Here is a 17,301-nt window from a genome sequence, read left to right on the forward strand (position 1 = left end):
CCTGTGTTCGTTTATTTTGCAACAAATGAATAATTTAGAAAATACTTCCCAAAAATGATCCATTGCATTGCTTACAAAATTAAATAGACAAAAACAATTTTATCGTTCACAAAAATATATAAGCATGAATTATTGTTAATAAAGAAAATATCTCTTATTGACTTATTATTTTGAGCGACACAAGTCATCATTTTTAAGAAAATGTTTTCTAAATTATTCATTTTTTGTATGAAAAAAAACGCGCCATTAGATTCGGAAAAGCGGTCAGATTTAGCTTGATCTGTGTCTCGGGTCATTTCTTAGCTTAATTTTGAACAGATGGGCAAATGGATCATTGAACGAGAGAAGGCTATGCAAACATCATCGTGTGAAGTTTAGAACATCGTATTCCGAAAGGATATGGAAAGGAGACTTTCTGATCCAGAACGTTATGACCCTTATTATAAGTCCTGGATGATCCTTTCTTTTCCGTCAAAGGAGTGAAGTTTAGCACACAGAAAAGTATGTATCGATCAGAACACGAAGGTGGAAGGTGGAATTACTTAGACAAAGAAGTTGCGCATTATATTTAGAAGAGAAAAAGAAACTTCAAACATGAACTATACGAAGAGACTTGGATTACCACGTAAAAGCTACTGCATTATCCTCATTATAACTTCATGTTCTTCCTCTTCAGATCAAATAATTCTCATCCTTTCCCATCTTCCTCTTCCACACAACTCATAATCGCCTTTGACCTCGAACCGGATAACAGCCACATAGCTTCCATCTGGTTGCTGATTGATACGTGCCGTGTCCGAGTGTGTGCTCCTCTTCTTGTGCGCCCTCGAGCACCTGTTGCGCAACACGGAGCAGTCCATCAGGAAGCTCTCCCTGCTTTAAACCTGATATAAGCCTGTGATTTTCTCCACAAGCACGGTGCTCTTGTTGCTTCTCTGATGGCAGAACCTGCATCTCCAAGCAACAGGAGACACTAGGTTCGGTTGCTTTAAGTTACTGTCCTGTCCTTCCGCAGCGTCAATCGGCAAATATCTAATGCTTCATCGTTCTTCGATATGGCCTTTTCTCGGTGACACCTGCCCAGAACATGCTTTTGTGCTTCTTGTTTTATAAGACCCGCTAACCTCTTTTCTTCAACCTTTTCTTGGGTCAATAGTCTCTTCTCTTTCCTTTTCTTTTCTCAACCTTCAAGACCCCTAATTCATCTAAGGCCTCTAGGACTTATGGGCTGTTCTTTAATCTTGATCTCATTTTGTTATTGTCATGGAGGAGGGTTCTAGAAATGGCTTCTCCAAAATCTTCAAGTTCTACCAAATATATGAGATCAAAAATGGGACAAATCCAACTATAGATAATATGATAATAGGAGACGAGCATGGTGCTTGGTAATGGCAGGTTCTCTCCCATACGGAAGGAGGTGATGATGTGGTTGTGGTAGTGGATGATAATGTTAGAAAATGAAGGTGGCTAATAGTATTACTTAGAGGGAGGTGAATCGGTGATTATAAAAACTCGACTAACTAGTGTGGAATAAAACTAATCAAGTGTGATTGGAGTGCAATCGAGTGAAATAGAGTATTGATATCAATAGATTTTGATATAACCTGACCAATAGTGCAATGCTTCTATCAACGGTAAATGAAAGAGAGTAGAGAGATAGAACGCTATGCACAGAATATTATGGTGGTTCGGCTTATTGTAAGCTTACGTTCACTCTCCCAAGTGAGTGCCTACTAGTTGGATTTCACCACCTAATTATTGAGAGAGTATGGAAGTTGTAGCTGCTTATATTAAAGCAGATAGAGCTCAGTATCTCACTCAAATTATGGAATTTTAATTCTTGATCTCTATTTTCTCTTCGACACCTTGGTCTTTATTTATGCACCTTTGTCTCCAAACTTCCCGTTGGACAATTGTTTGGTAGATCGGAATCCCCGTAGATTTGGTTGCCCACACAACCAAATCTTGGTTTCCAAAAATTGAGATATTTTGTCAATTCAAAGATTCTTGTCTTTGGAATGATTTTTCAATCAACGAAAATATCTCACATGATTATGTAAATCATGAAGTTATTCTTTAAGATTGATAGCATATCAAAATAGTGTAAAATGAGGAATCCATACTAGATCACTAGCTATCAAGGGATGATATAGAGTTATTAAAATGATATTATTGAAGTTCGTGATTGAGTTGAGGGTGCAGGTTGTAGACATGCTCCGCCTGAATTCACAATCAGTGCTCATATCCAAAATCCTGCATTGCTGAATTCACAATCAGTGCTTATATCCTGCCTTTATTCACTCAATGCGCTGATGTGTTATGCAGTATGTTGCTTTTATCCATAAAGTACTGGGTTGCTACTTCTGTCCGTGCAGTGTTCTACATCACAGTAAGCTCTTTCTATCCATGCAATTTACTGCTTCTATCAACCCACTAGATACAACTGATTTCTTGGATATACTTGACTGTTCCTTTTGGGATTGCTTTGAGACGATAGAGATGTTGATTATTTTCCCTTAAACACCTGATATGTTCCATATCTGATCAAAATTCTCTCTTAGTAGTCATTGAGATTGATAAAAACAAAGCACAGTTTTGTTAACACTAAAACTTACTAGAGGTTTCCTCAACAATCTCCCCATTTTTATGGTGACATAACTTTCTTTGTAGATATAGATTTGATTGAGAAATTTAAAAGAAAAGGCAATTTTTTGAAAGGTCAAGGATCCAGTAAGTGCATGACTATTTTTATAAGGAAGCTTGGTAAAAATTTGCGAGTAAATAAAGAAGATTCCTTATAATTTTTAATAAATATAAGTCTATTCTGATTATTTTGAGTATATCCTGCAAAAACAAGGTATTAGAAGTATCACCACACTTGCAAGTTATACAAATTTCAATATCTGCAACACAATCTCTGATCTCTTAGAATCTGTTTCTACTCAACTAAATCTGCTCCTTTGCATAGTATCTACAAAGTTTCTCCCCTTTTTTGTCTGCATCACAGTAAAACATCGAGAAATAATATAGCTAGAAACTGATCCATATAAAGTTCATTAAAGTCCAAAAGCAATTAAGTGCACAACCAAAAGTTCACAAAAGAAAATTTGAAAATCATTTGGACGAAGATGGAATATGTTTGGAGGAAGATTCAAGATAGGCTCGAACAGGGTCATAACATTTCAAAATATTGATCTTGTTCTCCAATTTAGCCATATAATTTCCAAGACCAAGCTCCATTCTGTTCATGTTTTCCTTCAAGCCATCAAATTTACCTTGCATGTTACCATACCCCCCCTGAATGCTATTCACTTTTGCATCCAAAATGACCTGCATAGTTTGTATTTCCTCAAAGAACTCGGCACGCAGGACAGCTATCTTATCTCTCAGTGCTGCTTGATTGTCCTTGATCTCAAGCGGCATCTGCATTACTTCATACTTGCTGGATGATGCTTCAGCACTTCGTGTCACAAGGACTGAAGGATGTTTGTCCTTTGGCTACCCCTGAGTCATATCATTCTGCTCAGTGTCCTCAGTCTCTGTCCCTTTTTCCAAATCTGTAGGACTTGCTGAAGTTGCAGTAATATGAGGATATCCAATAGGTTCTTCCTCGGGTTCGATCTCTCCTGAAAAAGCTGCTTCCTTTTCATCGAATAATGAATCTCTGATTTTTACTAGTCTTTCTTTTTCACACTGCAATTTCCTCTCCTTTTCTTCTTTTCTTTCGATTTCTTTCCTTTTCTCTTCTCCGTCAAGGCTAGCTGCATCTGCATCTGCATCTGCTTCTGCTTCAACTTCTGCTGCTATTCTGGCTTTTCTGGCAGCTTCAGCTTGTTTTTCAATTTCTGCCTGTCCGGCAGATTCAGCTTCCTTTCTCTTTTTCTCCTCCGCTTCACTTTTTGCTTCTTTTCTTTGCTGTTTCAGCTCTGCCCTTATTTCATCAGCACTTCTCTTTTTCTGTCTGAGCTCTTTCAATCTGTTAGCCAATGTTTGCTCTGACCCTCCAGGAGGTTCATCTGAAAACCATTTCTTCAAAGATTTAGTGGCCCCTTTTTTCTGGGAGCCCGTTCAGATATTCCAGAATTTACTGTACTAACAGAAGGTTCCACTGAGCCTTTTATTTTTCTTTCTCTTCTGCTCAGTTCTTCTCTATTATGAATTGCAATTTCAATATTTTTCTAGAGCTTTCATCTTCATTTTTTTTCCAATTCTGACTAGATTGCCACGTCTCTCTCTCCACCCTTCCAAAGATGGTCTCATATGCATTTTAAACAAAATTTCCTCACCAAGAGTAAGTCTGGTTAAGCTGTCCCGCCTGAACTTTCTACGAATGTCAATTTTCAAATGATTGTAGATTCTAGTGACAAGGGAACCACAAGGCAACTTCCCTTTATTTTTCCTCACAGTTCTATACATAAGAAAGAATATAGTGTTTGGAAGAGAGAAAGGGACATGATTAGCAATGGCCCAAAGTAGTCGTGCCTCATATCTGGATATGTCACTTGTGAAAGAGGCCTTAGCCTAATCCAACTAATAATGGTTTCTGTATATGAGGGGAAAGAGAATGTGAGACTCATAAGTGTTTTGCTCATGAGAAAAAGAATCATCTTCTGTAAGAAATTTATAAGCTTCTTCAAAAGAGGCAGGGATAGGATGAAGTAATCATGTTTAACACCCAGAATTTTGGCAAGTTCTTGAGAAGAAATATTATAATGAATCACCAACAAAAAATCGAATGTAATCTGGAGAATAGAAAGAAAGATTGAAATAGAAGTATGCATTAAGTCAAGGAGACACTTCATCAAACTTGGTGCAGAATTTTTCAAGTCTAAGGGTCCGTTTGTTTCACGGAAAATGGGTCATTTCCAGAAAATGTTTTCCCAGAAGTCGCTTTCTAGGAAAATGAAAATGACAATATTTTCTGGTATTCGGCTAAAACCTGAAATTGTTTCGGAAAATATTTTCTGGTGTTTGGTAAAAAAAATATTTTCTAAGACTTCACCACTTAGGCATGTATCACTTACCGACCTATAAATCCATCAAATATGAACTTGTCTTTAAATCCAGACAAACTTGCTTTCTTTGTTCCCTCATTGTCACCAAACGCTCATCTATTCTAAAAAAATGTTCATATGGATTTTAAAAAGAAGCAAAAGAGAAAAGAAGCAAAGTATGTACAGCCCTAATGAGAATCTTCCACTTGAGTGGCTTGTTCTCCCCGTGTCTTTTGTGTTCTAATAAAAATAAAAATAAAAAGCAAAGCATATAGAGTCATTTACTTGAATAATGTACAATTGTAGGGTAGAGTAAATAAAGAAAATGATAAGCAAGAGTGCAGAGCACGAGCTTGAAATCAACGAGCTCGAGGTTCGCTTAGCAACGGCCGACGACTAGCCAAGAAAGAAGAAGATGGGAAACAAAGAAAAAAAAAGAAAAAAAATGGAAAAGAAAAGGGAAATTAAAAATAATTCGAATTAAAAAGGAAAAGAAATTTAAAAATAATTCAAATAAAAAAAAAGAAAATAAGAAGAAGAAGAGAGGGAATGAGGAAATGATGATTTGTAGAGATGTGAGATAAGAGAGATCAAGTGAGGAAAATATTTTTCACTTTTTAAAAATGGAAAACATTTTTCCTAATTTAAAAGACTTTTTTCTTTTCATGGAAAACATTTTCCCCAAAAAATTCATTTTCCGTGAAACTAACACCGGAAAATCTGGAAAATGTTTTCCCAAAAATTATTTTTCACGAAATGAACGGAGCCTAAGTTCTTGAAGGAGATTAGTGATAAAAATCGCATGTATTTCAAAGAAGATAAAATCAACTGATCTGTGAGGCAACACTTTTCTGGCCACCAGTTCATCATTGGTTTCATGATGCGGCTTTCATCTGACAATCTTGTGTTTATACCCCTTTTCTTTTCCAAAGTCATTTTTTTCCTTTCAAATCTTTGATAGAAAACATCATCATTGTCATCCTTTCCCGGACGAATTTCGGAATCTCTCTCATTAGTTCTCCCAGATTCACGGCTAGATTCAGCCATAGGTGTTTCTTCAACCTTTTCCTTGACTTTTCTAGACGAGTCAGGCCGGCCTCATCATCTCTTCTGGCACAAACGTAACATCCTCTGCTGGCAGTGATCTTAGAGGTTTAGCAAAACACAGTTTCAACTTCAGCCTCAGGCTCAAAACCAGAGCCTCTCACAAACTGATTTATCGTTTCTATAGATGCTCCTCTACTCTTAAAGAAATCCATAGTATTCTTCACAAATTTCGCTTCAACAGTTGGATAATTAGCAAGAGGAAGGTGGAAGATTACCCTGAGTAGATTGAGTCGCCATTGCTTTGTACGGAGGGACTTGCGACTGTTGCTGTGCCGAGGAGGTAGGATGAATCTTTGTGTTCAGGAGGGAGTGTCCAAAAGAAAGATGAGAGGATGATTCAGTTTGAGGTGTTTTGGAAACCCAAGATTTGAAGACGGGAGTTTTGATAACAAAAATTGGAAATATTTTTCCTTCTTCGAAAAATCAGGAATCTAGAAAAAGAGTAAATGTAAAAGTCGGTTTCGAATCTGAACACTCAATCAATCAATCAATATCCATATGTCCTTATCTTAAGAAAGTTAAAACACGTGCCTGCTTTCCTTGCCAAACTAAGTTTTGCGCCAAAAATTAACACGTCTTCTACAAGTACTTCCCATATTCATGAATGGATATGATAACTAGTCCCTGATTACCTATCCCTTTATAATATAATCACTATTTTCTTTGGATAAGATCACTTGTTTCTTTTGATAAAATCACTTGTCTCTGGTCAATAGTGTCACGCTCCAAATCTAGAGCGTGCAAACATCCATCAACAATCAATTAAATTATGACGTCCCATGACACGTCGTCGACTCATTCTTTTTATGTTTCAATTAAACGCAAGTGAAATCATAATATAAACAACACTTTGTCAATTATCATAGTAGGGATAAAAAAACACAATAAACATTTCCAAACAAAAAGCACAACATTTATTTATCCATTGTTAACCCTAAGAAGTTTAACAATTACAAGCCTTTTTACGGTCCCTTCCTATCGACCCTCTCGAAAAAACTTTCATTGGGGTTAGGGTTAACCTAAACTTTACTAATGGCAAGGCCAGTCGAAAAGTGACACATCTCACGCCCACCACAATCGCACCTGATGGTCCTCCACACTATGGCCTTGAAAGTAATAAACAATGATGGGGTGAAATAAAATCTCAACGTCCTAAACCTCAATTAAGATGATAATTCGTCCCGGAGGTAACTTAAACACGCACGATATACAAATTTACCTCGCCTTGGCACACCCCTGCACATTAGTACATCACATATAGCAATACAATGCTACAAGCATAAACAATAATAATAATAATAATAATAATAATAATAAAACATTCCACAATAACTAGGCGCATTATCAACATACGTGTTCCAATTATTATGACCCCTTAAGCCAACACACTAGTCAGCGGTCGTCTGATATAACTGACCATTGTCTTACCTCATCGAGCACGCATCATTTAGAACCCCTACCTAGACTACATTTCCTAAGGAGTATCGGTCCGGACTCAATCGCGACTCGACATCCAGACTCTTGCCAAGCATCCAATAAATATTGGGTATCCCCCTAAACTCCTATTGGGTAACGGGTTGGATTAAGTGACCACTCAAGCATGCCAACACCCAAACTAATTTTATTTGCCAACAATTAGCCTAGTACAAGGATTCCATGTTCAAATAACAAACTTTGGCAAATTTTCATACTTAAAAATTCTGGTAAAACATTGGCATGTGGTCAAGCATTAAAAATCAACCCATCAAATTTTACACACTTTTATTTTAAAATCCCATTGTCCCTATTTAACACATTAAACACAGTGTCCAAACCGGACACCTCAAAATTTGTCATTTTCTTGCCCATAAAAATTTCTTTGGAATAGTAAATAAAGCTTATAATTGAGCAATCAATAACATGGCATCACAAGCTCAAACAATCGAAATTATACACAAACTTATCCAAAAAAAAAGTATAAAACTATACTTAACGACTAATACATCATTTGCACTAATCGTGATTAATTAAGCTAATTACAATTAATCAAACTAATCATGATTAATTAAACTAATCGTCCTTAATTCACATTAATCTCAATTAGCCTTAATCTAACCCATCCTTAACCATTGTTAGCACTAAACTATCATTATATGCCACTAACCACTATTAGCCTAAACCAAACCTACCCCTAAACGCAATTAACTACATAATGAAAGATTAGGAGTTAACTCACGTTTTTCCGGCAGTGACAAACCCACGATGATTGCAGCACAACGGCATTGAGAATACGGCGTTCTTAGCTTGAACAAAGACTCGACAGCGGCAGCAAAGACTCTTGAGGCTCACGGCCACCAAGGGAGGGGGAAGGGTGTTTGGTGGTGGTGATGGCGGGTGAGTGTCAGCACAAGGGACGGCGAGCAACGATGGCACGAGCAATGGCGAGGGTGGCTTGAGCGGCAGCGAACTTGGGAGGCTTGGCGGAGGAGAGGGTGGTTCGAGGAGATGAGTGCTCGGCTTGGGCAGTGGCTAAACGTTGGCAGTGAGGGGTGGTGTGGGCGATGGTGATGAGTGCTGGCCATGAAAGGGGAAAAAGAGAAGAAGATGGTGAAGAAAATGAAGAAGCATGAGGGAAATTGGAAGCAAAGGAGGAGGAGGAAGGATCGGCAGAGAGTAGGGGAAAGGCGTGAGAGAAAGAAAGAAGAGAGAGAAGAGAAAAGAAGGGATTTTCAAGATTTTCCCCAAAAGAAATCATGATTTCCCCTCACCAACTTCCCTAAGACCTTCATAACCTAGTATTTTGTCCCCTTATTTCTTTTTGTCTTTAATTTCTTAAAAACCAAGCTTTTGGCCAAAATTCACAACTTTGCCACTAGGCCTAGCTCCCTTTCCAACTTCCAATTTTTGTCTGATAACTCTTTTTTTGAAAATTTCAAATTTATCGATAATTCGACAGATAATGAGGTGATGTCCAATAAGTTAGTCTTGAAATCCTCGAAAGTTCGATACCCAAAATCAAATTAAATTTCGTGGTTAAAATCAATCGAGTGCGTCTTTAGTACGACCTAAATTATCATGTGACTTTTAGGTGTTTTCACGTGGTTGACCCGTGTTCAGTAATTTTCGATCCACGTTTGTGCATCTTCGAATCATAAATGACCCACAATTGTCATGTGATCACGAGGGTTCAGTTACATACCCTAAGTACAAAATCAATAAGAAATTGGTTTATCGTCATTCAAGACGAGTATCGTAATTGTGCGGAATCACTCACGAACCGACTATGCACTTCTGTTAAATTGATTTATGTCCATTCGCTAATTGACTTATAATAGCGTAGAATTGACCATTGTCAATCCTTATGGTCGAGAGCAGTCCATCCCTAATTGAATTATTCAGTCTTTTGCATTTTAATCATTTATGGACTCACCTAATAGATTAGTTAACTCATGAATAATCAGTTCAGATTAAATTAACCATTGGTGTATCGATGAAATAACTATTTCATATATTTCAAAAATGGGCCAAATTTCAACATATCACAAATAGTCTTAAACAAATGGTTAATTCATTTAGAATACACTCAAATAAACTCCTTTCTAAGGCCTTTGTAGAAATACCAGCTAACTGATTTTTAGATTCAACACATTGGATATTGACATCACCATTATGCACATGATTGTGAATGAAATTGATGCATGATTTCGATGTGCTTAGCTTTAGAATGGGGAATTGGATTATTTGTTAAATTGATGGTATTGGTATTGTCACACTTGATTTTGACACTGGAATTTGCAACTTCAAAATCACTTGGTTGTTGCTTCATCCAAAGTATATGTGCATAACAACTTCCAAGAACTACATACTCTACTTCAGCTGTAGAGAGTGCAATAGTTTTATGCTTTTTGGAGTACTGGGAAACTAACATGCAAACCATTAATTGACACGTTCTTGAAGTACTTCTTCTATCACTACGACAACCAACAAAATTAATGTTAGAATATCCAATAAGTACGAAATCTAAACCTTGGAATTGGTGCCAATAAATTTAATAATTCTTTTTACAGCATTAGGATGAGATTATTTGGGATTTAATTGGAATCTAGCATATATGCATATATTGAGGGGTATACCATGTCTCAAAGCAGTAATATTAATAAAGAACCTATCATGCTTTTACAAATATTTTCATCTATTGATTTATTATTCTCATCTTTGTCAAGCTTTGATTAGTGTGACATTGGTGTTTTGATTCTCTTGCGGTTCTCCACTCCATACTTCTTCACAAGTTCTTTCATGAAATTCTCTTGGCAAATGAAGGTTCCTTCTTTGGTTTGCTTCACTTGATACTAAGGAAGAAATTTAATTCACCCATCATGCTCATCTCGAACTCTATATGCATATTCTAAAAAAAATCTTTACATAAACGTTAGTTAGAAGAACCAAATATAATATTATCCACATAAATTTGGACTAAAAGAATATATCTACCTTCTTTTTTAATAAAAAAGAGTAGTATTAACTTTACCTTTTAAAAACCTTTCTCAATCAGGTAATTGCTAAGATGCTTGTACCAAGCATGAGATACTTGCTTGAGACCATACAACGCTTTCTTCAATTTGAAGACATGATCGGGTTTTTTGGGATCTTCAAATCTTTGGGGTTGTTTTAATACACTTATTCTTTTATATAACCATTTAGTAACGCACTCTTGGCATCCATCTAAAATAGTTTAAAGTCACAATAACAAGCATAAGCAAGAAGTAGCAAATGGCTTCTAACCTGACCACGGGTGCATAGGTTTTGTCATAGTTGACTCATTCTTCTTGTGAGTATCCGTTGGCCACCGGTCTTGCTTTATTTCTAGTCACTTTGCCATTCTCATCTAATTGTTTCCGAAAACTCATTTGGTTCCAATAACTGGATGATGCCTAGGTCTTGGTATAAATTCCTATACTTCACTTGCTTTAAACTGGTATAGTTCTTCCTCGCATTGCTACTTTCCAACTTTCATCTAAGAGTGCTCCATCAATTTTGATAGTTCATTTGTGATGATTTATTCTATACTGGTTGCTTCAACTTTTTCTTCCCTTTCAATTTTCTTCCTTTTTTGTCCATTTTTCTGAATTTCATTACCATTAGGGCTAGCTCTTCATCAACTGAATCATTGATGTTAGATTTCAAAACTATTGGTTTCTTACCTTTGGAATTACTTTCATCATTATTGCCCTCGACTTCATAGGACATGAGGATTCCAATGAGTTCATCAAGTGAAAGAGGCATTATTCTTTGTGTTTCTCAAATGGAAGTCTTGATGTTGTTCCAATCCTTTGAGAGTGCTTGAAGAATCTTATTCACTTTATCTTCTAAAGATAATGGTCTTCCTTGATATGCGAGCCCATTGATGATATCAGTGAACCTATTAGACATGTTTAATGACAGATATGACTTCATGTTGAATGATTCATATTTGACAAGATGAATGTTCATTTTAGTTTCCTTTACTCTGTCAATTCCATTAAAGGTGACTTGCAATTTGTCCCATATCTCTTTAGTTCTTTCCCTTGAAGAAATGCAATTACATTGAGTAGGAGATAGAGCAGAGTAAAGACTAGAAATTTTTGGCATCCAATGCTTCTCTTTTTGCGAGCTCTGTTTGATTGATTATAGTAGCTGGAGTTATGTTTTCATTGGACTCTACTGCATTTGAAGCTATAGGAGTGGTAGCTGAGTCTGATGTTGGATTAATCTCATTTCATACAACATCCCACATCAAGAGATCCATGGATCTAATGAAGGCTTTCATCTTGTTTTTTTCCAATAGGGCTCAAATTTAGAGGGAGGACAACTATCAAGACTTTTCTACCAAATTTGAGCCCGCTCTTGTCCCTATAGTGGTTGGCAGCACATAAAATAACCCCAAAAATCAGGAGGTTGAAATTGGGGCTGTTGTAGAAAATCACCAAGGGGATGGGACTGTTACCGAAAGTCAGGAGGCTGGGGTTATTAGGCACTCATCGTCAGAATCAAGTGTGTTAGTGCCTGGTGAAAATTTTGAAGCTGCAAGTGAAGAGTTGATAATGAGACTTTGACAGTAGAGGTTCTCACACCTATTCCTGTTCACAAGTCAACTCATATCCTTAAACCTTCAACCCGTTTTCAAGATTTTTCTACCTTTCATACAATTCAGCACCTCATTTAGAATTTTGTTGGATATGACAAAGTGTCTTACAATTATTTGAGTTTTATGTCTGCCATTGAAGAACAATAGGAGCCCAAGAGTTTTGAGGAAGCAAATAAGAAAAGTGTGTGGATTAAAGCCATGAAAGATGAGATTGAGGTGCTGAATTGAAACTAGACTTGGGAGTTGGTGTAGTTGCCAAAAGAAAAAAGACTGGGATGTAGTTGGATCTATAAGATCAAATATAATAGTGATGGCAAGGTCGAGAGGTACAAAGATAGGCTTGTCGCCAAGGGTTACACCCAAATCTACGGCATAGACTATAAAGAAACATTTGCTCTAGTGGTTAAGATGAACACAATGTGAGTACTTATGTCTATATTAGTAAATCATCAGTGGCCTCTGTTCCAAATGGATGTGAAGAATGTCTTTCTACATGGAGACTTGGAAGAAGAAGTCTACATGAATTTACCACCTGGGCATTCGTTACAGGGTAAGGATGGAACTGTCTATAAAGTGAAGAATGCTCTTTATGGCCTTAAATAGTCACCCAGAGCTTGGTATGGCAAGCTTAGTACATCACTTATCAAATTCGGGTTCAAGAGAGGTGCTTCGGATTCCTCTATGTTCACTAAGTCAAATGACTAGGGTATTGCTATTATTCTTGTGTACGGTGATGATTTGGTCATTACAAGTAGTAGTAACCAACCTAGAATTGAAGCACTCGAGCATCATTTGAGCAAGGAATTTGATATCAAAGACCTTGGCAATTTGCGTTATTTTTTGGGCATTGAATTGGCACACTCTCGCAAAGGACTGTTTTTATCCCAAAGAAAGTATGTTCTTGATTTATTAAAAGAGACTGGTAAGTTCGAAATAAAACCTGCAAGTGTCCCTATGGAGTATAACAGCAAGTTTTTTTCTAATAGTGTACCGCTGCAGGATGTTGGTCAGTTTCGACGGTTAGTAGGATGCTTGATTTACTTAACTATCACTAGACCTGATATTGCATATGTTATTGGTTATGTAAGCCAATTTATGCATAATCCCACTATAGGTCACATGAGATTGGTGGATCATCTCCTACGATATTTGAAAGCTTCACCAGGGAGGGGAATCTTGATGAAGAACAATGGTTACACAGATATAGTGGGTTAAACAAATCTAGATTGGGCTGGAAGTCTGGTGGATAGAAAATCCACAACTGGTTTCTATACATTTGTTGGTGGTAATATTGTCACTTGGAAGAGCAAAACACAAACGGTCGTTGCATGTTCAAGTGCAAAAGCCAAGTATCACATCATGGCCACCACTACTAGTGAAATTGTGTGGCTACGTCTTTTACTTCAGGAATTGGTATGTAAGCCTACAGCTACGCCTACAAAGCTATTTTGTGATAATCAAGCTACAACTCACATTGCTTCGAATCCAATTTTTCATGAGAGAACCAAACACATTGAAGTAGATCGTCACTTTGTGAGAGAGAAGATTCAGGATAAAACAATTGAGACTCCGTACATTCGTAGTGAGTTCAATGTGTAGATGTCTTCACCAAAGGATTGTCAAAAGGGTTTTTCCAAATTGTGGTGGACAAGTTGACCTCCAACGAACTCTTCGCCCCAAGTTGAGGGAGAGTGTTGGTGAGATTCTTGTTTCATATTCTTCAAAAGGAGATATTATTGCTATTGTATTATTCTTGTTTATTATTTATGGTGTTTCCTTGTAAATGGTTGCATGTTGCCTTGCTGTAAGCAACCGTATGCTGTATATATGATGAATAATGGCAGACCTAGAAATACTTGTATGAACCGGAGTCTACATTGATCAGGTTTATGGATTTCCTACGTGCATGATATATGGGATTTATATGATCATTAGTTAAAATGAATCTGATTTATATGGACCTTAGCCCAAATAGATATTTTCATCATTTCAATAGTTGCAGCAATAACGTACTCTTTTCAATTGATTCACGTAAAAAGAAAAGTGAATAAACTCTTGGAGTTGCCTAGTGGCCGGGCAATTTGATAACACATTGCAGCGATATATGGCATTCATCTTTCGCTTTCCCACGCACGCGGCTTTTATGGTCAAGTGACCTAACTGTAAGGTTCAATCTCGTTGTTAAGACTTATCTCAATTAATCTAAGCCGTCCATTTATTAACTTGCTGATACAGTTGCCCATTATTCTTTGTAAAACTTACTTATACTTTAGTAACATATACACTTTACAGTAAATAGTCCTCTTTCGTGGTAAGATATTTCATGTGTAGTAAAAACACATATTCATAGTCACATATAATATTTAGTGACTGTCTCTTTTTCACGAGTGTAATATTGACAAAAATTAACCAACCAAACCAAATATTGGTTAGTTAATGCACTAAGAAACTCCAAAAGCAAAATAAATAAAATCAAATCAAACAAGTCGTTTGAAAAAATTATAATTATAATTTTAAATTTAAAAATAAAATATTATTATTATTATTATTATTATTATTTGAAGAAGAAGAAGAAGAAGAAGAAGAAAGGTGGTGGGCAGTGGCACGACATCTCTCCCTATGTCCACTTTTTTTTTTTTGTTTTTCCTATTTACATAATCTAGTATTAATAATAAACATATTATCTAATTAAAGAATTATCTAAGTATATTTAATTGAAATGAAGAAGTTTACTAAGAATAAATATGGTTTACTACGCATGAAAATGGTTTATTACTGATGGTTCTTTATGATTTGAAATTACTTATAAAAAATTGAGAAGATTTACCATGAACTAGTAAAGTTCACCATCAACATCTAATTTTAACCGACAAATTGGTTCTTATTAGGGTGAGCATCGGTCGAGGGTTAATCGTGGACCAACCCTAGACCGGCCCAACCTGGCAAGTCCTAGTCCGATTCTTAAGGGGACTAGGTCGGTCCAATCCGAACTAACTCTATCATAATATATATTATGTATTATATATCTAATATATGTTTTTGTCTATTCTAAATTCTAGCACCTCCTTATCTATTCACTTCATAGTTCAATTTATTGTGTAAATTAAAAAGTAGAAAGAAACCCAATCATAATTCAACAAAAAAGAAGAAACCTTTTTCACTAGCCTCAACCTCACTCGCTCGCCATGGCCTTGCTCACCTGCTCGCCTTGCTCGCCACTCACCTTGTCGCTCACCTTTGTTACTCACCTTGCCACTCCCCTCACTTGTTTGTTTTAATGGTTTGTTGTTTTTAGCAAGTGTAAATTTATGTTGGTATCTTATATTATATTTATATTTGATATGTACTGGTGTTCATAGTTTGGTTTATCGATGTCGCATTGCTGATGAACATATAATTTGAAAGAATATGTTTGTTCTTCTAAGGAATATAAAAAATGAAACAAAAAAATAATTGGCCGATTCTGGGTTGACCCTGGAACCAGACTTGACCCATAGGGTTGATCTGATCCTCAGTCTTAGGCTCAACAGGTTGGTCCTCGGTTCGAAAATTTGACGACTAACACTATGCAGGTTGGTCCCTAGGTTAGATGCTGGACCAGCCTAACCCAAACCATGATCACCCCTAGTTCTTATTACTCTTAATGAAAGTATGTATCATAAAATAGATGAAGTTATTGATAATAACTATATATGATGAGACGTGCGATTTTATTTTCCTTTTAAAATATAAAGATTTACTAAAAATGATGTATACTTACCACCGCCCTCGCAGCGCAGTTGGCTCGGGCTCTCTTCCCTCATGAAGGGGAGAAGTTCGAATCCCAGAGGCAGCATCATTAGGGATTCTTACCTGAGTACTGTGGTGGTGGGTCCTACTTACGGGGTTCTTGGGTTACCAAAAAAAAAAAATGATGTATACTTTGTTTTTTATGAAATCATTTTACTACAAATTAGATTTTGAGCCGGTCCCTAAAATATATGATCTCACCCTGTGGTGACGTCGCCTGGCCAACACACATTGTGATGACCGAGACCAACGCACGGCACTATTCTTTAATTTATTCATTATCAGGCCTGTTATAGTAGTAATGCCGAAGAAAGCGAAACTATCTAATGAGTTCTAAATTTATCGTACGAATATTAATTCAATTCAAAAAATTTTAATTTTGCAATATAATCTTAAACTTTTGTGCGGATTTTCAATATAATAATTTCGATCATTTTTTATTGAAAATTACTGACGTGGCAGGATGGTCAACAATGAGTGAACCAGCGCGCACGCGCACACACAGATACATTTGATATTTTTCATTAAATATAGTTTCTCACATAATTTTTCATTTTATACACATACCAATATATAAAGTAAAGCAGTGCTCCAATGTTATAAACTACAGGTGCAGAATAGACAAAAATATAAAACGGATTCGTAATATGTTTCATAGTGTAAAACCATTTATATTAATAACACTCGTGAGGTTGAGTCACGTGGCATCACTACATAAGAGCTTTATTATTTTAAAACTGTATCACATAAAAAAGGATATTATGCTTGTTGTGCATCTAGAAGAGACAATATATATATGCCTAGACGGCTTAATTTGATTGGCTCATGAGTCATGAGATAGATGGACTAACAAATTCATTCCACTTGTCAACAAAAAGAATGCCATCTTATCATATGTCTCAAAAATCAATTGGGGCATACACAACCCTTCTATGATCCTCTACATCTACAACAAATAAACCGAATGATCATCACTAATCTTTTCCCTTCCCTCCTTAAATTGAAAACACCCCAGAACCTTATTAAAGACCACCAAGGTGGAGTGAAATATTTCCACTAGCACCGTCGTAATTACGCAGAGGTGCATTCTAATTCAACCTAGGTATGACTCTTTGGTCACCCTTTGGTGCTTGTGGAGATGTTTGTTTTCACCGATGATCGAACTGATAAAAGTTTTGAATGACTCAGTTTTTTTTCCGGCACTCTTCTCCGGCGGAGGGTCGGTTGCTTCGTATGCACAGAAAAAAAATTACCTAGTATCATGATTAGAGCGTGCCTCTTCCCGAGATGAGAGTAATCTCCCTCCCT

The 17,301-nt window shown here is 36.5% G+C and overlaps 1 protein-coding gene across 1 annotated transcript; it reads right to left on the bottom strand.

Annotated features, from left to right (window-relative positions):
* Positions 1–3,322: 3,322 nt before the first annotated feature.
* On the bottom strand, positions 3,323–7,150 carry LOC108957094 (translation initiation factor IF-2-like). The gene is made up of 2 exons (XM_039308823.1): positions 6,317–7,150; positions 3,323–4,016 (listed from the first exon to the last, which is right to left on the bottom strand). Exons 1-2 carry the CDS (start codon positions 6,336–6,338, stop codon positions 3,499–3,501), a joined length of 540 nt encoding a protein of 179 aa, XP_039164757.1. The 5' UTR covers positions 6,339–7,150; the 3' UTR covers positions 3,323–3,498.
* Positions 7,151–17,301: the final 10,151 nt, after the last annotated feature.

The sequence above is a fragment of the Eucalyptus grandis genome, chromosome 3 (assembly GCF_016545825.1).
Source record: "Eucalyptus grandis isolate ANBG69807.140 chromosome 3, ASM1654582v1, whole genome shotgun sequence".
NCBI classification, from domain to species: Eukaryota; Viridiplantae; Streptophyta; class Magnoliopsida; order Myrtales; family Myrtaceae; genus Eucalyptus; species Eucalyptus grandis.